Source organism: Aristolochia californica, unplaced genomic scaffold, assembly GCF_029961685.1.
Source record: "Aristolochia californica isolate CCGP_79_NKW_82.1479 unplaced genomic scaffold, dmAriCali1.0.hap1 SCAF_1, whole genome shotgun sequence".
NCBI classification, from domain to species: Eukaryota; Viridiplantae; Streptophyta; class Magnoliopsida; order Piperales; family Aristolochiaceae; genus Aristolochia; species Aristolochia californica.
In genome coordinates, this window is record NW_027181770.1 from 57,530,463 (window position 1) to 57,551,775 (window position 21,313).

The 21,313-nt window shown below is 38.3% G+C and overlaps 3 protein-coding genes across 8 annotated transcripts in view; 1 reads left to right on the top strand and 2 right to left on the bottom strand.

Moving 5' to 3' along the window:
* The window catches only part of LOC137952514 (uncharacterized), a 55,193-nt gene extending 45,816 nt beyond the window's left edge, over positions 1–9,377 (bottom strand). For all 6 annotated transcript variants that reach the window (XR_011112310.1, XM_068799610.1, XM_068799604.1 and 3 more), the window contains exons 1-5: positions 9,027–9,377; positions 6,072–6,323; positions 5,626–5,719; positions 5,443–5,521; positions 5,089–5,354 (exon numbers count right to left, since the gene is read on the bottom strand). Coding sequence is in view for 5 of the 6 variants with exons in the window: in XM_068799610.1 (XP_068655711.1) it covers positions 5,089–5,354; positions 5,443–5,521; positions 5,626–5,719; positions 6,072–6,323; positions 9,027–9,344 (1,009 nt within the window). In the remaining variant the exon portion in view is untranslated. The remainder of the gene's footprint in view (positions 1–5,088; positions 5,355–5,442; positions 5,522–5,625; positions 5,720–6,071; positions 6,324–9,026) is intronic.
* A 3,124-nt stretch (positions 9,378–12,501) lies between these two features.
* On the top strand, positions 12,502–16,973 carry LOC137952593 (transcription and mRNA export factor ENY2-like). Its single transcript, XM_068799671.1, has 5 exons — positions 12,502–12,720; positions 12,811–12,898; positions 13,729–13,823; positions 16,224–16,300; positions 16,458–16,973. Coding segments are annotated over exons 1-5 (336 nt in total). The 5' UTR covers positions 12,502–12,718; the 3' UTR covers positions 16,532–16,973.
* Positions 16,974–18,169: 1,196 nt separating this feature from the next.
* On the bottom strand, positions 18,170–20,260 carry LOC137949269 (cytochrome P450 78A5-like). Its single transcript, XM_068795401.1, has 2 exons — positions 19,307–20,260; positions 18,170–18,775 (listed from the first exon to the last, which is right to left on the bottom strand). Exons 1-2 carry the CDS (start codon positions 20,258–20,260, stop codon positions 18,170–18,172), a joined length of 1,560 nt encoding a protein of 519 aa, XP_068651502.1.
* Positions 20,261–21,313: the final 1,053 nt, after the last annotated feature.

The following is a 21,313-nucleotide window of genomic DNA, read 5'->3' on the forward strand; positions in this document are numbered from 1 at the left end:
TACTGATGTTACTTTCTTCGAGGATGTTTCATTTTTTGTATATTCCAGGTCTAAGTCAGTTCCGCCTGAACCTTATGTACCTAGTCCAATTATTCTTATTCCATTTGATGAATGTATTCCGACTTCACATGATGCTCCTACTGAGAAACATCTGCAGGTATATTAACGCCGACAACAACCATCTCATCCAGCTCTAGACCCCCCACTCCCACCAAACCATGATTCTTCAACGGCTCTTGATCCTGAGATAAGTGATCTTCGCCTTCCTATTTTTTTTTTTTATAAAAATCTTCACCTTCCTATTGCTCTTCGGAAAGGTGTTCTCAAAGGTACTTGCCACCCTCTATCTCACATTGTCTCTTTTGATTCCTTATTAGATAATTATCGTAAGTTTGCTCTGTCCATCTCCACTTGCACTATTCTTTCTTCAGTGTAGGATGCTCTATTGACTCCTCATTGGAAAAAAGTTATGGATGTTGAGATGAAAGCACTAATTGATAGGGGGACTTGGGAGTTATGTGATTTACCTCTAGGTGCTACTGTTGGTGGGTCTATACTATTAAATATAACTCTGATGGATCCATTGAACGATATAAGGCTCGTCTTGTTGCCAAAAGATATACTCAAACCTTTGGTGTGGATGTTTTTGAGACTTGTTCTGCAGTTGCCCGCTTGTCTTCTGTTCGCATATTCATTTATGTTGCAATTCATCAAAGTTGGTCTCTGTTTCAACGAGGTATTAAAAATGTCTTCTTATATGGTGATCTTGAGGAGGAAGTCTATATGGAGCAACCTCCAGGGTATGTTGCTCATGGGGAGACACATAGGGTATGTCAACTCAAGAAAGCCTTCTTTGGCTTAAAACAGAGTCCACCAGCATGATTTGAGAAATTCAGTCAAGTGGTCATATCCATGGGATTTCATAGAAGCCTCTATGATCACTCACAATTTATTATGAAATGATCGTCTGGAAATATTATTGTATTAGTGTATATAGATGGTATCATCCTATTAGGGAGTGACAGATTAGGCAATGAAAAAGTTAAATCCCATTTGGTGAGTTACTTTCAAACTAAAGATTTAGGTCAACTAAAATCTTTCTTGGGTATTGAAGTTGCAAGAAGCAAGGAGGGAACGGTTGTTGATTCATAGGAAATATGTCATTGATATGCTTCAAGTGTATGGACTTTTGGGGGCCAAACTAGCTGATACACCTATGGAAGTAGGACTTGATCTTCATGATGATCAAAGTCCAGAATTGAAAGATAAAGCAATGTATCAGAAACTAGCAAACTCATTTATGCTACAATTACTAGACCAGATATCTCATTTGCAATCAGTTCATGGAACATCCAAGTCAGATTCCCCTAGATGCTGCATAGAGAATCTTGAGATATCTTAAAGGAGCATTAGGAAAAGGTCTCATTTTTAAACCTAATAATCACTTGAGGATTGAGGCTTTCTCTGATGCTAACTATGCAGGTTCCAAGCTTAGCAGAAAATCAAGTATTGGATATCGTGCATTTCTGGGAGGAAATCTAGTCAACTGGAAGAGTAAAAAGTAGAATGTTGTTGCTCGATCCAATGCAAAATCAGAATATAGAGTAATGGCTCAAACCGTCAATAAGTAAAGTGGTAAAATTTGTTATCCAAGAACTAGGCCTCTATTAGAAGGATCCTATGACTATGTATTGTGATAACCAAGCAACAATCTTCATTGCAAGCAATCCAATCTTTCATGAAAGGATGAAGCATATAGAGGTAGATTGTCATTTTATCTGGGATGCAGTAATGAGGAAAGAGGTAACCACTCCATATGTTCAGTCTGGTGATCAACTTGGAGATATCTTAAATAAAGCACTGGGAAAGCATGAATTTCTGAGCTTTTGTGGCAAGCTGAGACTATTTGACATATACTCACCAGCTTGAGGGGGAGGGTTGAAAAAAAAAGTACAGGGGTATTTTGGTCATTTTACCTTATCTTTATTTATATGTCTTGATGTAATCTTGTTCTATAACTATGTCTATGGACCAAGTTTCATGTAAAGAGGACACGTACAATATGAGATATGAAGAATTAGGGTTTACACTTAAGTAAGGGCACTATTTCAAATAAAGGTCATTTTTGTAAATTGTACCCAACTCTTATTATAAATAGAGGTTGGGGGACATGCAGGTCCTCCAACGCAAATCAGTTCACTTTCTCACCCTCTCTCTTCTTAATTTTTTCAGTTTCATTAAACAGAAGAAACTATAAAAAAAAAAACAAATAGAGATCCAAACCCGGTTAAGTCACTAAAGGAGCAGATTCAATACATCTAACTATTGGGTGGATAAGAAAATTTACAAGAAGAAGGGATGAACAAGTTTCTTCAGCCATACAGAATGTGACACCAGCCAGAGTCTTATGTAACGTCAACATCAATTATTACTGCTATTGGATTCCTTTACACACAATTAATAAGGGAAAAAAAAGATTTCTAGATCCAAAACAAGAGCATAACTGGAGTTGATCCCATATACTTTAGCTTATGATCAAGGTTTTTGTCTACTCAGGACTATGGAACTCAGAAGTATGAAATGAGAATTAGTCTCACCAGTCATATAATCAGGGGCAACAGCTCAGCGCATATGATGGTGGAGGAAGAGAAGATAGGCAAGGAAAATCGTGGAGTCCAGGTTCTGAGAGTCTATAAAGTAATGGTATGGAACTTGGGTTCTCCCCAAAGTTGTGCATCATGTTACAAGCTAAAATTATCTTCCAAAACTGGGCCTGTATGAGGAAAATACCAATGGTCTAAAATGCTAAACTCTTGAGTATTGGAATCATAAACAACAGTTGAATAATTTTTAATTGATCTGGTAGTTCTCCCAAAAAAATCCAAACGTACCTCTCACCAAACATAAGCAAAATCAGGTGATATGCTTGTAACTAACTTTCCCTTTACTGACTACAGCTACTGCTTGGTCCACAAACATCTCCATGGTGACAAGCATTTCTAACTGTGGCAAAAACGATTTGCCCATGACTTCATATAGATTAACTAAGATCCCGATAAAACAACATAATAGCAGAGAGATGAAAGGTAATGATTGCCAAAAACAAGCCACAGGCTCAACACTCCTATCTTTTTTTTCTTTTTTGGAGTAATAACACGGCTGAACCAATCAGGAAGATATTAGCTCCTCTTGGACATGACCACAAAATGTAATCATGATTGATAACAACAGTACCTTGTATTGTAGTTATAAATAGCTCCAAGTGCAAGATATTAGCTCCTCTTCAACATGACCACAAAATGTAATCATGATTGATAACAACAGTACCTTGTATTGTAGTTATAAATAGCTCCAAGCGCATCCCCCCCACCCCCCCGCCCCACACAAAAAGAATATTGACCTAACTCCATGTAAGATAAGTGGACCCAACTATTAATTTAACCATTTACTTTAAATTGAATGACCTAACTCTTAAAATTCAATTGAATGACTTAAACCATTAACCATCTTTTTCTTGTCTTATGCATTCATGTTTGAAATTTATTTTAGATATCTTTTCTATTTTAGTTATTTTTAATGATAAAGTAAAGATAAGGGCATTTTTATAAATACAATCAAGTGGCACTCTTATAAATAGAGAGATCTTTTTAAAGGAGGAAAAGGTTGCATACAGCCAAAGTTGCTGGACTTGTCCAGCCTCCTTTTTCCCCAAAAAAGAAAAGAAAAGCCTCCTAAACAACTGTATAAAAGGAGATCTGCCAATATCTCAATATTACACTTCTTAAACCATCCAATGAAGCACATAACACCACGACTCATTTATATGTATTTCCAAATGGTAGACATGTTAAAAGAGACATTAATGATATTTCAGAAACTGAATTTCTAAAACCTAAATTTCCACACCAAATGCCGGAAAAAAATACACTTCATAGTTTCATATGCTAGTCATGATATCACCACAGTTCTTATTGAAAGTTTGTACCTCATTATGAATCATGATTAACTTATAAAAAAACATGCAGCCACTGCAACACATCAATGTGATTTGTAAAACAGTCTCTAACCAGGTTTCTTCTTGAGATACCAAAGCATTCTTAAAACAATCTTTCAATGGGAAGTTCTAGAGCCACCTATAAACCAACTAAGAACCATAACTGCAAGAAAAATTTTGAGTTTGGTAAAAGTAAGATGACTTTACCTAATAACTGCATATATTTCCCTGAAGTGTCTACTATGTCAACATCGATACTAAAGACTCCTGTTGAGTTAGAAGACCCAACTCAACTAAGTTGTGTGCACTTCACAGATGATGTGGAAGTTTTTTCCAAGCACCCCCTCACATGCAGGCTCCCAATTGGGCTCAAAAGACAGATAAACTGGGTGGAGGCCCAATGAAGATACAATAGCCGCATCAAATAACAGAGATTTAAGAAAAAGCAGACTAAGAATGGATTTTTGAATACTCAGGTTGAACAACAAAGAGAGGAGTAGTTACCGGAAAAAAAACAATGAGACAGCAGTTTGTTGACCAAATTGCTGTCTTAGTTCTTTCTTTTTTATTATGTACAGCAAGACTATGAAAGAAAGAACAAATTGCCTTTAACAAAATAATAAAATACAATTTAAACTAACTTATATTGAGATCCATATGAAATGTAAAGGAGTTCCTTCGCAACCCTAACATACAACTTCCAGTGTAGAATTGCAAAACAAGCAAAAAGATTTGCATGTCTTGATTCAGTTAAAAATTAACCCCAGCCCAAGCAAAACCAAAAAGAAAAAAGAAAAAAAAGGAACTTATTAACAATAACAGAAGAAAAAACATTAAGTATTTGAACATTAGGTGCTCAAGGTAATTCAAAACATTCCCCATTAAAAAGGGTCACATTCCCAGCAATTTGTCTGTGTACACAAAAGTTAGATTCTAAAGATAGCAAAGCCACAAAGGCATCTCCAACAGAACATATGCAAAATACAACATTAGACTGTCACAAGTTTAAACTTGGAGAACAACTAACATGGATTGACCAGTTTATACGGATTGAGATGCATCACAAATTGCATCCAGCGAGGGAAGCTGCATACCAACTGATGCTTCAGAACAAGACCATGCTGGAGTTACTACTTCATCAATCCTCTTTCTTTTCTTGTCACTCTTTGAATCCAAAGGTGAAGCAGATCCAGGGGTGGTATTGGTATTTCCTTCCTCTTTGACAGTAACAGAAACCTGATGACCTGCGTTTTCAGCAGACAACTGAGAGGGCAAGGCTGGTGAACTCAATTCTTTCAACTTATTCAAATTTCTATGCCTTGCCAGGAGGGCACCCAACTGGTCTTGCAACTCTGTAAAACTGCAATACAAGGTAAAGAACAGAAATAAATATTGCAACTCTAAAGGACTGGTAAAACTATTAGGACTAGTACTAGCTTGTCACTTACAGCTCATATCGAAGATGGGCTTCATTTTTTCTAGATGAGTACATCTCATTGTCTTTTGATAAGTTGCTTGAAAATTTGCCTGAAAAAAAAAAAAAAAACAAGTGTTCAGGCAACTAAATTCATGGTGCTAGTTGAAAAAACAATAATGACATTACACCATAAAGAGGACCCCAGCCAACTTACCAGCAAAGGGATCTTCAGCTGTCATCTCCCCATTATTGATAATCCTCATTGGAATGCTTGTTCTCGCAATAGGGGGTTGAATGGGTTGGTTACCCTATTTCAATAGGGGGGGGGGGGGGGGGGGGGGGGGGGGGGAGTGGGTGAGAGAGAAAAAAAGAGAGGATCGAAATTCTTAAATGGTACTTTTTAATGATGCAGTAACTGAAAATGAAATCATAGCATAAGACATGCAGAATTCCTACAAGCAAACACATGATATTTTTGTGTACTGCTAAATGTTCAAAGAACAAGCTAAATCACTTCAGTTACCATCCAAATATGCTAAAAAACGAAATTTCTCATAGAGGCTGCTCAGAGTATATGCAACAGCAGCACGAAGATCGAGATGCACTGACCATAACAAGAAAAAGATAAATGAAAATCAAGTAATAAATGACCACACATACCTTCTTCAACTTCTCTCGTTTCCTCAACATCTTTAAATGCAATTTCTGGATGTAGTGCATCAAATGGTAACGAGAATGCCTTGCATATAGCTGGTCCTTGACCTTAGGATTCTCAGAAAGCCATTCAGAGATATCTTTGGATTTAACAACCTCATTCGTATCCAAGGACTCCAACCAAGAATATACAGGTATCCACTGATCTGTTCGGACAAAGCGAGGCCGTGGAGGATCATCTTGGTTACTATTTTTTATCTGCAAGAAAGCATATGTTTTACTTATGCTGTAAATTTATGGTTCCTCGAGCCAGAATCATTCAACAGGAAGATACATTGATATGCTAGGGTAGCACTACAATGCAGCATTTTTTTTAAGTCATGGATTTGTTTACATATAAAGGACAAAAAATGAAATTTTCAACAAATTAAAGAGAATAAATCTCAGCAACTCGGCAATCAATATTCTTCATTTACATGCATAACAGCAAGTGTGCCATGTGATAGTTTTTTTCTACACATGAAAGTATAGCACAAACTCATTCAGTAATAGCTTACACCAAAACCTAGACAGACTCAAATTTTGTTTCTATGCACAACCACCTTATTAGTCTTCAATTATTTTATGTTTTTTCTTCAGCACAATAAAAAATAGAACTTGTAATTTGTTCTCAGGCTTTGCCTTGAATAACTTTCACTTTCTCAAAAAAAATAGGAATTCTTTTAACCAAATAAGAAACAGCATTTGAATAAGATGAGAAATTTCAAGAAGCACATAGAGGAGAAAAAAGAGCAACAAGGAAATACCAACAAAGAAGATTATGAAAAGAAACATAATAAATAAGACGAGTTGATCAAACTATAGGCAGAGAGGTTCCACAACAAGGTGTTGCAATGAGACTCAAACCCAAGCCAGGTGACTCGCTACTCTGGCAAGTCAGATCAGATTTCAGACTGGGCTTGCCCCAAGTCCAGCCATCCAACCAGCGAATCCCGAGCCGTTTGGGATTTTCATGAGCCCGAGTCGGGTCTCGAATACAAGTTGGAACCCCATTTTCATAACATCGGTTGGCTCCCAACTGAATCAACTTGTTTGGTGTCCCGCATCTGATGTGTGGTTTGCAGTGGCTTCTTGTTATGAAAATTGGTTTATGGAAGATCAATTTTTAGGCAATCTGTGTCCTCTGTTGTTTGGTCTCTTTCTGGCCCTCCTACACTAAAGTTATTTTGTTTAGAGCACCCCCCATGGAAAGATATCAACAAAAGATAATTTGGTTATGTGTGATTCTGTCCTCCCAAGCCTTTTCTTGTTTGCTGTGCAGAGAAGTAGACGAGGACATCAATCACGTTCTTCTACACTGCTTTTCTTGACACATTTGAAGTTATTTTTTTGGGTTATTCAAGTCCTCTTCTGCTGTCCTCGGTATTTCAGTAGGCTGATTTCTCTCTGCTCTATTCCCTTGGAGCATTTGGTTGGAAAGGAAACAGCGCTGTTCAACAGTGTATGTACTTCCTGGAATGCTGTTGCTGAAATGATTCTTGCTGGTATCATCTCTTGGCTCTGCCCGCTTGATGTCTTTTAAGATATTAGTGCTGGCCTCCTTAGAAGCAGCTGAAATTATGTGGCTAGGCTCGCCCACTCCAAATGTCCAGCTCCAGTAGAGTGGAAGCCACCTGAAGATGGTAGTATTAAATTAAACCTTGACAGCTATTCCGTTGGTAACCCCTTCCAGATTTGGTGAGGTTCTCATGAATTCTAATAGGGATGCTCTTGTCTCCTACGCTGGCCATCTCAGAATTTCAGACTCAACAAGTGCTCTTAGGCATGGTTTAAGGATTTCCAATGAGTTATGTTATAGGAGGTTTCATGTAGAAGGAGACTCTAATGCTGTCACCTCTTGGGGATTGGGTAAGAAGGATCCCTGTTGGTATCATTGTTCTTTGCTTTTCTGAAATCCTAGATTTGTCTAAAGATGTTGTTTGTAGCTGGATCCACATTCCTAGATCAGCTAATAGTGTTGCTGATTCTCTTGCTAGAGAGGGGTTACCCTCCAATCCCTCATTGAAAGGGATCCCTCACTTTGATTGTTGTTTGTGTGTTACTGTTTTGTCCCCAGGGTTAACGAACTCCAGCCCTTAATAAAAATTCAAAGAAACAATTAAAAAACAAACAATAACAACAATATATCTTCCGGTGAATTCATTTTCCAGACTAACGAATCAGCTCCCTCCCTCCTGGTATAGGTATTATACAGAAGAATGGATTTTATGTGCAAAGGTTCAGACTCATGACGGAGTCTTGAATACACATTATCAGATGCACAATTCAGTGATGTTGTGCTCGACGGAATCAACTGAGACAGAAACCTAAACCTTTTTTTTTTTTTTTTTGAGATCCAAGACAGAAACCTATATCTTAAAAGCTCGAAAAGTGATTCCCACAAAGTTTACACAGATTTCAGACTTACAAGTAGATCAAAGGTTCCTCCGACAAGTAACAGTATCCAGCATATGCCACGTGCTGGATGCAAGTTTGTTATTAGTATCCATGTTGGCCAAATATAGGGAGAAATATATTACAGTATGAAGCATGCATTATCCACGACCACTAAAACAGTTGCAACCAAACTTGACAAAATTCAACAATCCACTCGAAAGATGTGTCATTAATGCTGAGAGCAGAGTAACAGTAATGCTGAGAGAAACTTCATGGAGAATTCAAATTTTCGAATAAATGAAATATGGCCTACTAGATTATGATCCTTCCAGGAACAAAAAATAAAATAAAACACAAACGAGATGAAGCCGCGGTACCGATTATTAGCCGTCACAGATGGGAAGTTAATCCAGCTCTCAGTACCATGACACGATGGACCAAGAAGAATGGAGACTAGAGTGCGAGAAAACATTCAAAAGAAAAATTTTAAATAACGAATCAAAATGAGGAGCTCAGGAGGCAGACCTCGGCGGATGTATCACACATTTGCTTGTGGAGGGAGAGAATGCGATGGTGGAGCTGAGATCGCGGCAGGGATTTTAGGGTTTCCGGTACCGAGGAGAAGTCAGAGTCGATCCAGTTGTCCATCTCGCTAGCCATGACATTCCGTCCAGTGGGCATCGTCGAGAGCCACGAGTGAACTTTCGCCTCCCATTCCTGAGCTAGAGAGTCTGAGGGAAAAGATGGGTCTTCGAAATGCGCCGCTTCGCCATGTGTAAGGGACTCGGAGCGGAGCGGAACTGGCTCATCGCCAGGCTCGGACGACCCCAGAGTCGTCGCCATGTCAGGCGGAAGATTTAGCGCGATTCCGGTTGAAACGAGGGCTTGCCTTTATGAACCCATCAAGCAGCATAATAGCGGACTCGTCACCGTTGTCGGTGACAAGTAAATGTGTAATAGTAAGGAATATAAGTTACAAGCAATAACTATTGATAGATATTAGGAGAGTCACATTCAACAACTAGTTAACAACATGAGACAACACACTGATATAAACTTGTCTATCTCATAAACTTAAAACTTATGTAAAAATAGACCCATTAAAAAACACTAATTTGGTAATTCTTTAGGCTAACTCGCCTGAGTGATTAGAAATGCACATAATTTACCATAAAATTTGTTTTATCTTTGTTTGCGTATTTTACATTTAGTAGAATGTAGAAATGATTAATGTAACGGATGAATGAGAAAAAGATAAACTAAAAAGATAAAATTTATAACAAAATGAATCATATGATTTTTGTTTTTGTTTTATTAAAAGAGTGAGCTCCTGCCAATAGAAAAATATTGTAAAAATGTGTAGAAAATATTTTATTTGAGCAAAATTTCATAATATTTGTGTAATTTTCTATTAATTTATCTTTAGGGGGGTTAGTCAACTTGACTTAGGAGATGAACTTCAGTCGCATTATTCACTTCATCTCTTGCCGAACTTCAAGTCATGTAGATGACTAACATGACTTCGAAAATCATGTCCAAGGCGTAAGCAATGGAATGTGGTTTCTGCCCATATTTGCCCTTCATCCACATGAAACAATCGTCATGGTTTGAACCCTCGACGATTTTATTTTTTTTCCCCCTCTCTCTCTCTCACACCCTCTCACGCTCTCTTCTCATTTCGTTTTTTTTTCGCCCTATTTCCCGCACCTCGAACTCTCTGCTCCCTCTCTCGTCTCCACCGTTTCTCTCTGGTCTCCCTCTCTACGACCTACATCCTTTCGGCGTCCTTCTCTCCGTCTCGTACTCGCTCGCTTCTCTCTCTCTCTCTTATCCCTCTCGGCCTCCCTCTCTTGTCTCCCTCTTCTCTCTCTTGCTATTTTCTTTTCCCCCAAAACTACCTTACGATTTCGTTCGATTTCCCCTATTTCGGTTTCGATTTTGACATTTGGGCTTCGATTTCTTAATTTCTACTTCAATTCGGCATCGATTTCCCCATTCGTTTTCGATTTCACCCTTTGGCTTCAGTTTTCCCCAAATTTATTTATTTATATATTATTTTTATTAAAAATTATTACTATATTAAACCAGATATTTAAGTATGGTAAATAAAATATAGTTACAGTAGGCATTTGATCAATTAATTATTTTCAATTTTGTAAAAATATATCATTAATTAATACTGCGTAAAAAAGCCATATTATGTTTTTACTAAAATAATTATTTATTTACTCATTGTTTTTATTTTCTAATTATTGTATTATATTAGTGATTTAATAGTGGTAATTAAGATATTGTTAAATCAAACATTTGATCAATTATTTTGGTTTAATTAACCCATTTTTTATTTAATAAAATGAATGGTTTCAAATTTAATATACAACTTACAAGGAAATTTATTATTAATTAATATTACATACAAATATATAGTGTGTTAAAGTTATGATTAGATCAATTTTTCCTCTTAAGTCATTCATTTTTAGGTTAAAGTATATCATATGTTATTAATAAATTAATAACTAAACGTATTACTTTCGTTTTTGTTATTTATAATATTATTTATTTATTACTTGTAATTAATCATGTACGTGTAATTACCATATTAATGCACAATCAATATATATTGATATATTTTAATTATACATTAAATAACTTTTTAATGTAGTAATAATAGTTGTTTTACCTAATTTGGGGTTTAATGATTATGTTGTAATTAAGTGTACTGTAAGGTTTAGGGATTCTCTTGTTTTTTATATTTTTCTCATGTTGGGGCACTAACAGTGGAAACTGTTTTCTGGTGCACATGAAGTCGCCAACACTAACACCAAGTGCGAAGATGAAGTTTATGTAGATGAATAACATGAAGTTCATGTTGGAGATAAAAATGAACTTCAAATTTCCGTCTTGTTGACTAACCCCCCTACGGATAAAAAAATGTTTTGGATTAATCTTTTACTTCAATAATATTTTAATTATTTTGACAAGACAACAACGCTATAAAGTTTTTCCTTGTTATTTCATTGAGCCAAATAGACACTAAGATTGTGTTTGGAACACAAAAAGTAGAGAGAAAAAAAAAGAAAAAAAAAAAAAAGAAAAAATATTTATTTTCTCTCAAATGTTAAGCACCTAGCCAATACTACCCAAAAGACCGGCATGTTAGGAGCGGAAGGCATAGGTACTTAACCCAAGACCATAACATCACACCCCACCTTCACGAGCCGACCACCACGGCGGCCCACTCTAGCGACACTGGCCAGACCCGGGTTAAGTTCCTACACCTTACCAGTAATTTTAATCTGGCCTCTAGGTCGCCCCCTCCGCTTAGGTCACCGCCTACGGGATTCGAACTCGTGACGTGGGAGCTTGCTTTGATACCAAATTTTAAATACCTAGCTAATACTACCCAAAAGACCGGCCTGTTAGGAGTGGAAGACACGGTTACTTAACTTAGGATCATAACATCACACCCCACCTTAGCGAGCCGACATCCACGACGGGCTACTCTAGCGATGGCCCACTCTAGTGACACTGGCCAAACCCGGTGGCCTACTTTGAATCCCAGAGGGGGCGACCTAGATGCCAGATTAAAATTACTTGTAGGCCGTAAGAACTTAACCCGGGTCCGGCCAGTGTAGCTAGAGTGGGCTGTCTTGATGTCTATGCAAATGAGAGAGAAAATGCAAGAGAAAAGTAGTTTTTTTTTTTTTTAGATATAAATGGAAAAAAAGTAATATTTTAAATTTTGTTTTCAAGTTTCTATTTAATTATTTATTTTTTAAAATTTCATGTGTGAGAAAATTTATTAATTATTTATCTCAATTATTCTTAGTTACCAAATAACAAAAAATATATTTTTTTTAATTTTTCTCTGGGTTCCGAACAGGGCCTGGTGAAAAAAGAACGATAGTACCATTTTTCAAACTAGTTGTTTCCGAGTTCCTAAAATTCAAAGAATCTATCTATAACTTATCTCAAAAAATAGTTTTACAAAAAGGATTTAGTCTTTTTTAACCGATTCGAGGTCCCTCCGTTTCTTTGGAACAACTCTGACATACTACCAATTTACAGAACAAAACTATACCTCAGAAGTCAGAACCGCCTCCAATCGCTTCGTAGATTCGAAAGTCCGTCACTCCCTGTAAGCCGTAAACTGAAACACAAGCCTCCAGAGACATCGTTCCATTCTCTACCGATATTTGTCAAACTTACTTCGGAACATGTTAGCCAGCTTGTTTATGTGCAAAAATTTGTGCAACTATGTCTTTCCTGATCTCGGTTTCCTTTATACCCCTTTTATTTGTTCTTTCAGGAGGTCATCGATCAACAGACCGCCCACCCCCGATGGCGACGAAGGACCGGAGCAAGAGCTCACGCTTCAAGAAATTATCAATATTAAGGTGGATAATTTGATTGTTGGATTTGTCGTTAGCTGCATAGAGTAGGAGAAGGGAATTGGCGTGCTTATTAATTAAATGTCGTTTTCCTTTTTCGTTTTTTTTTTTTTCACGTTTGGAAACTCGATTGGAAGGGCCGATTAAAAAGGAAACAGACAAATTGGAGGAAAATACTGCTCTATTTCTTTTATCCATCAGAAGAAGAAGCTAGTTTAAGATTCTCCCAAAAGTCTGGTAGCTCTCGTGTCTTCTCTTATTTTCTTTTCTTGCTTCACTTTTTTTCTTTCTTACATGTTTTGCCTTCTTTACCTGAAAGACGAGGAGAAGGGTTATCAATTGGCCTGATAAATTCCCTTCTCCAAATTTTCAAGATGATTAAACTTCTGGTAGCTGGTATTTCTGCGTTTCTATTCCTGAGATTTACGAGTGATCTGTTCGCCCGGTAATTTTCCTGCTTATGGATCAATTACTTTCAGGAATAGTTACCCTAACTTTGTGTGGCATCACTTATTTATATCACTGCTCATCGTTACATGATTCAGATTGAGGAAATCAGGCTTTAACGAGTCATTGGTTGTCTTTCATGATCAACGTTGTTTACATAATAATTTATTTCTTTTGACATAATAAAAGAAAAAGAAGATTAATGAGCAACTTTTCGTTGTCCAACTATGAGATCTCTTGAATTCTGGATCAACAATTTCCATTTTCTTGCTGTAATCAAATGAGTTTCACAAATTAGTTCTGTTTTCCTTACCAAAGAAATGTTCCACTTTCCTTTTTATCTTAGTGATTTCTGCATCTGATATGCTTGGTTTCTGGTGCTCTATTAGTTAATTGAAAGCGGAGAAAAGGAGAAATTGAAGGAGCTTTTAAGGGAAAGGCTCATTGAATGTGGCTGGCGGGATGAAATGAAAGCACTGTGCAGGTTGCTGTTGTTTCTCTCTATGTTTATTTTCAAAATCTCATAATTCTTGAAAGGATTTGTTATATTTGTTAGCAAATTGTGGATGCTGGTTGATTTAGTGGGCACTTTGACACTGACGAATCGAGTTTAGTAGTTCTTAAACAAGTTGAAACTTTGTCTAGGAAATTAAAGTTGGTTGGTGGCTGTACATTGCTGCACTTTAGCTGTTCATTCATTTGCTTGCATTCCTCTTGAAAGGTCCTGTTAGTGCCCTTCAAGTAAAAGGCTTTGCTTTGGAATCTACGTCTTTTGGATAGATAAGTTTGAACCAAGGTCTTAGATCCCCATTAAAGTGGATTCTACCTCGACCTTCATATAATTTTTTAAAATAGAATTACATTCTTGCCTGCCCAAGGTCAAATTGGCCTCTGGCTCCATGGCGATGGGTCCAAGTCTCACTAGCACTTGGGTGTAACCTGTGTTGTATTCAACATTCTGAAAAAATAAAAAAAACATTGCTCACATGCTTGCTGCAAAAATCTGTTTTATCACTGAGCTTTACTGACATGTTACATTCTATGAAGAATGTGCCATCGCTGTTGTGTAAAAATTATTGAATTATATAAGAAAGACATTGGGCAAGCAACCATCAGCTCAGTTACAAGCCCTGCTTCACAAATCTCAGGGGTTTAACTTCCAAATAACCTTGAAAGAAATGGATTCAGTGGGAACCTTTATATATTCTAGCACCAACAATTGCAGAAATGTTGGACCTGTGGTCGGTGCTTTTTGTTCCTCGGCCTGAATTGTGTAAAATACTTAGCTAGTGTGAGGTTATATCACCTAAAAGCTCTTGATATATTTTCTAACATATTTGCTAATCATGTTATTGTCACATAGTTGGCTGTTACTGCCACGAATTTCTAAGAGAGCAGTGATATGCTTCAAGAAAAGCTTTAAGTATGGAGAAGAATGTAATGGACTTTTTCCTTGGACGGACTAGGAACTTGTGATGGACGGTGCCAGTGTTCTGCTTGGGAATATTTGACTTTGCTGTCCCAAAGCCTCTTGGCTCCACATTTGAAGGACTTTAGTCTCTTTTATCCTCATCAGATGTTATTAATGAGATACCCTACTTTGGTAACCTCTTAAAGCCCAACGTTTACAGATCATCAGAAGCATCAATACGCTTTTAAGAATGGGCTTGGTTGAGGAGGACATGTAACAGACTTTCAATTGGAGGGGCTAGTAAGTAGTGTTGACTGGTGCCGGTGTTCTGCTTGGGATATTGATTTTTTCTGTTCCAAAGCCGCCGGAATCTGTATCCAGTGGAGTTTAGTCTCTTTTACCCCCCATCAATTATGATTAATTAGATTCTCTACCTTTCTTGAAGCCCAACATGGGATCTGCTGGGACATCAATCTCTGCAAAGACACAAGTACTCTAAATGCTTCAATAGAATCAAATAAAACTAGTGAGTTTTAGGATGACAGAAAATTCATGGATTTGGAACTACGCATAGTATGATTCCTGACTTCTTCTGCACAAATCTTAAAGTCAGGAGCGCAGAGAAGGTGCTTTATGAACTTCTTAGCAACACTGACATGATCAGTAGACAGATAAAAGAATAGATAAAAGAAATTTAAGCAAATTTGTTGTTTATTTTCATTTCAAATGAATTGAGGATCAAGTATATGTTGAACTGACTTTTTTTAATTGGAGGCATTTATTAGCTTCTTGAGTTTATACTGCATATTGACTGGATAGAGCTATTTTCCGATTGTCTTAGGAACTTACAGAAGAGCATTTTTCTTTCTTTGAAAGTTGAGTACACATGCACATTACACCCCTTTCTTACTGTAAGAATTGAGATCAAGACCTCACACTTGAAACCCCCGATTGTCTTAGGAACTTACAGAAGAGCATTTTTCTTTCTTTGAAAGTTGAGTACACATGCACATTATACCCCTCTTTCTTACTGTAAGAATTGAGATCAAGACCTCACACTTGAAACCCCCGATTGTCTTAGGAACTTACAGAAGAGCATTTTTCTTTCTTTGAAAGTTGAGTACACATGCACATTATACCCCTCTTTCTTACTGTAAGAGTTGAGATCAAGACCTCACACTTGAAACCTCCGATTGTCTTAGGAACTTACAGAAGAGCACATTTTTCTTTCTTCGAAAGTTGAGTACACATGCACGTTACACCCCTTTCTTACTGTAGGAATTGAGATCAAGACCTCACACTTGAAACCCCCGCATGTGGCTATTGGGGCAAAGGCCCAATCCATTGAAGACACATTTTGACTGTTAAAATCCATTCTTTCGTAGGTCTGTCACTTTCAGCTGACAATCAGATAGTGATATTTTTTGTTGCGTGCTCCTGCTCAGTATAAATTGCCTATGTTTTGACTTTTAGGGCATTTACAAAGAAAAAGGGGAGGAATAATGTTACAGTTGACGACCTTGTACATGTGATCACTCCCAAGGGCAGGGGTAAGTTGTTACATTATCCTCTCTGTGTGCTGGAGTAACAAATTAGCCAACTGTATTAGACATCTGAATAGTTGTTAAAATTTCCTTAAAAAAACACAGTAAAATGGTCGGCCTCTCATTATGCTTTCTTCTCCTTTTGTGTGCTTAATGTCTTCAGCATCGGTACCAGATTCTGTGAAGGCTGAATTATTACAACGGATTCGCTCTTTTCTCGTATCAGCTGCCATTTGATTACTTCTTGGTTGATAAAACTAATTCACTGTACTTTGGTTTTTTACCACATTATAAGGATTTGGTCGTATATCAGTTTCCTTTCTGTAATTTTATTCTATTGTTTTGTTGTTAAAATTGTAAGATCACTCTGATATTTCTGCAGTGGCATGCTCTAACTGGGGCATATAGCTTAGTCTCTAGTAACTCATCTAACAACACTATAGAAAGCAAAAACTGTGGAAATCCAACTTCAAAATTTGAGGTGGGAAAGTATGTTGGAGGTAAGGGGGTGAGGTTCATTTTGTTTGAACCAATTTTTGCTGTATGAAAATATTTCCATTGTGGTTAATGTCTTCAAAGTAAGCAAGAAGCAGTAAAGAGCAATTCTCTTTGATCTTGTGATTTGTGAAGTTATACTCTGGAAGTGCTCGTTTGCAATGTAGTAGAGGATGTCTATTTGGTCAAATTGCCTTGTATCTGGGCAGGGACGATTTTGATCCTCGTTTTTTACTCGGAAAGTATGATAAATCCATCATGCCCTGCTTTTAAGTGGAGTGCGTTGTTGTTTGCTTGGGATGGGGAGGGGCCTTCATTCTCCTGTCTGTATGTGGCTTTCACTTAGTGGTAGTGGGCAATCCCAAGCTCAACTACCCATTCAAAAGAAGGTGGAAGGAGTTTGTTCACCTAGGGGTTTCTCTCTTGGTTGAGTGGGAAGAAAACTCCCAAACCCTTTATAGAGGGTTAGAGCCTAGAGGGTGGAGCATTGATTGTCTCTCCTTTTGCTTGCTTGGGGTGGGGAGAAGCCTCCTCAAGTTTATTTACTTACCAATTTTAAACTAATTTAAGGGTATCTATAAATATAAGAAAAAAAATACTTATTTTATTATTGCAATACAAAATGATATTAGATTATGAAAATAGACTTTATAATAAACTTTGTAAATTAATTAACGTTATAATACATTTTAGTATACTTATTATTATAAGTAGAACAAACCATATTCATATCAGTAAATCTAATCACCCAATTCGTTAATCTCGAAACAGGCCTTAGCGAGAGTTCAAATTTACCCGACCTTGTTCTAACCAATGAGCTGGTCCCCTCCAATCAATTGGAGAGAATCGGATTAATGGGACTCATCTCTCCGAGTATTTTCCCTCACCTCTACTTGCTTGCAGCCCAAACCAATAGTTTCCCTAAAAGAAGAACCAACTAATTACCATCTTATTTGAAGACAATTGCTTTCCCAACTTTTTGGCATTTCTAGAAACTTTTGCGCTTAAAACTCTCGAAATATAAGAAACCACCAAGTGGGGGAAAACATATTTGCTTTCAAGAGGCTCTCGTCGAAATCTGAAGGCAAAAGGTCGTCTGCTTTCGGCTTTAGAATATTTAAAATGTGACTTTTGAATCTGAAGGAGATCCTAAACTTTACGGTCATGCACATCCTACCAATCCTCTCATCAAAACTAATCCCTCCATTAAAAAAACTATATTAAGCACTATAGTTACCATCCATTTACTACACACATAGAGATATTATAATCAAAGCACCTGCAGTTACACAGTCTTTACAAACACACATAAATTAAAGATATTATAGTAGTTAGCAGTGACATTGCATGAACAATTACTACAAAGGTGATCCCCTTTCTTCACGGACAAGGGTTCCGGGGAAAGGCCTGACACTGCAATGGCTTCTTCTTCTCAAGCGAGAGATGCAAATGCTCTGAAAGATCGACGGATTTGAGCACAACCCAATTGAAGTGGTGTAGCAAATGTGCTACCCATAGATGCACAGTGGCCAACCCTAGTGTCTTGCCGGGGCAAACCCTGCGGCCGGACCCAAACGGGGCAAGCCTCAAGTCTGAACCCATCACACTCACCTCCTCTTCCAAAAACCGATCAGGTTTGAATTCCCAAGGGTCCTTCCAGATGGAACCGTCGTGGGTTATTGCCCACATGTTCACCATCGCCGTTGTGCCCTCTGGAATCAAGTACTTTCCCACTTGAACGTCTCGGATGGCAAGGCGAGCCCAAGAAAGCAGCGGACCTGGTGGATTCAGCCGGAGAACCTCTTTGACGACCGCTTGGAGGTAGGGGAGGTTGGTTATGTCAGAGTCCCGAACAGTGCGCGAGTTCCCCACGACCGAGTCGAGTTCTTGCTGAACCTTGGCTTGGACATCTGGGTGAAGAACCATTCTTGTCATGATCCATTCCATGACTATGGCAACCGTGTCTGTTCCTCGGAATATCATCTCCTGTGTAGGATTTTGTATTAGGGTTGCAAAGGATCACAGATAATGACATGGTTCCTAGCATCAGTTGGTGCCATGATACATCCATGTCACCAACTGCTAGCCACCGTAGTGGTTGTTTCCCTTCCTTGCTGTTAAAAAGAGGGCGAGGAAAAAGATTGAGAGAGGTCTCATTTTAGTATCTACCAGGATCTAGGGTTCTGTCCGAGTCAGTTTAATGTGATTTATGACAAGTACAAAAGGATCTGGAATAGTCACTCTAGATTCAAGATAATGTTATTCTGTATTTAGATAAGTCAGCGGGGCTAAGGCTTCATTAATAGACCAGGTAGATCTGTGTTAGAAGCATTTTTGTAGTGCTCTCTTGTTTATCACAGGAAAAGTTTTTTGTTGTCTGCCTGAAAGGCAGATAAGCAGCGAAGAACAGAAATGAAGAAAAAAAGAAAATGGAAAAACATCATACCCAGAGCTTTCAGGCAGATAAGCAGCGAAGAACAGAAATGAAGAAAAAAAGAAAATGGAAAAACATCATACCCAGAGCACAGCAATGGCGTCGGAGTGACTTAATTGCTCCTCAGAAGGCAAGCTTAACAGAGCAGTGAGAAAATCGTCACCCTTAGGCTCTTCATCTGCATGAGTTCTCCTCCTTTCTTTTATGATCTCACCCACGACGGCCTTCACTTTATCAGCCAACTTCCTGCACCTCTCTCCGAGGCCTTGAACATCCAAGAACCCTAACGGGAGATGATCGCTAAGGTTGAACATCCCAATCAGATCATACCCTTCTTTCACCATCCTCACCAGCTCTTCCCTTTTCGCACCCACAAAGCTCCCAAAAACACTCCCCACCATACTGTTTAGGGAGTCATTCTGCAGGATTACTCTCAACTCGACGATCCCTCTCTCATTCATCTCCTTTCCCACTTTTTCCAACATCTCTCCCGCTATCCGCTGGCGGAGCACTTCCAGGTTGGTGATCCTCCGGGGAGAGAACAAATGGGTCAAGGCCAACCTCCGGAGCTGTCGCCAGTAGTCGCCAGAGGGAGCGAATCCGATGGCACGCTCGAACATGAGTAACCGGGCAGCTTCCTTGGGCGGTCGGTCAGCGAAGGCGCAGCTGGAGAGGATCTCCTTGGCGGTGTCCGGGTGGCTGCTGATGACCACACGGGTGGTGCCAAAACTCAAGGCCATCAGGTGATTGGCACCTAGTGCAGCTGAGATTTTTGCGAGTTTACGATGAGCCAGGGGACCCATCACAGTTATGCTCCCGAGTACTGGCCACCCAATGGGGCCTGGAATGGTGCAGCCACTCGCCGGAGTTCCCCGCCATGCAAAGCCGCCGGCAACCAGCCAAGTATTTATGAGAAAGCCTATGAAGAGGTAAAGGGGGAAGAAGAGGAAGAGGAGTAGCCATAAAGCGTGGTTCGTGGCTCCAATGAACAAGGATACGAAGCAAAGATTGGCTACTAAGTGAAGCTTCTTCTCCATGTTAAAGCTTGTGATTTGTGAAGCATAGTGCGGCCTCTATTTATTGCAACGACATCCTTGCTTTTGACTCACGAGAGCTTTGGGTGATTTATTTTAGGGACATTTAGGTTTTTACCCATTTTTTAAAACTTAATTAGATAAATGATGACAATTTGAACTTATTTAGAAAAATACTTAACTTTGACCTGTCAATTGTATATGTGTACAGTCAAAGGAGACATATAGGCTTTGACTGATTATATGTCGCCATGTCATCTACACATGGTGAGTTGATTGACATGTCAATTGCCACGTCACCATTCCGACATGTCAGTAGCCAAATGAGATGCTTTGTCATTATATATTAACACTATGCCATGTCATCTCGCGCCATGTAAGCCCTCATTGCCTTCTTATTTTTTTCGTTCTCTCTTTCCCCGCTTGATCTTTCTCCTCTCCTCTCGCCCCCTCTCGTCGTGCCAGGTGCCGCCGCTCGGCTTCGCCATCGCCTTCAACGCCCCCCTTTCAACCACCCTCTCTTCCTCTCAACCCAAACTTTGTCTCAGCCACATCTCTCACTCTTCTTCTCCGTTCCCTTCTATTCATCCTCACACCACTCGTTTCTAAAAATTGAAGCCTATCATTTCATCTCCTTGTGTAGTACTCAATGCTCACGTCGGTGCTTCCTGTGTCGGCCTACCCCACCTTTCCTTCTTGACCTACCGAGACTGCTATTAAAATGGATAATGTTTGGACTACCCAAATCCCCTTGCCTAAAAATTTTGAAGAGAATATTTCCCTTAAATTTTTACATTTGATTGTATACAAAGGAGTAAAAATTAATTGATTTATTTATTTTTTTAAAATTTACCCTTTAGTTATTGTTTATTAGACACGAATGTTTATATTCTTTGACATTTTGATGTAAAATCAATTATTAATATATGACTTCCTTTTACATCCATCCTTGCTTATTATTGTAAATATAAGGTAATAAAATGTGTACATATAAATTTGATTTTTAAACACTAAAATAATTTTTTAATTAATAAATATTTTAAATTGATAATAAAA

Excerpts from the sequence above, each read along its gene's own strand:
- LOC137952593 (XM_068799671.1), top strand. Across the intron at positions 12,899-13,728 it reads AAGAAATTATCAATATTAAG|TTAATTGAAAGCGGAGAAAA; the intron begins GTGGATAATTTG and ends GTGCTCTATTAG. Across the intron at positions 16,301-16,457 it reads GATCACTCCCAAGGGCAGGG|CATCGGTACCAGATTCTGTG; the intron begins GTAAGTTGTTAC and ends TAATGTCTTCAG.
- LOC137949269 (XM_068795401.1), bottom strand. The coding sequence starts at position 20,260 with ATGGAGAAGAAGCTTCACTTAGTAGCCAATCTTTGCTTCGTATCCTTG. Across the intron at positions 18,776-19,306 it reads ACGCCATTGCTGTGCTCTGG|GAGATGATATTCCGAGGAAC; the intron begins GTATGATGTTTT and ends AATCCTACACAG.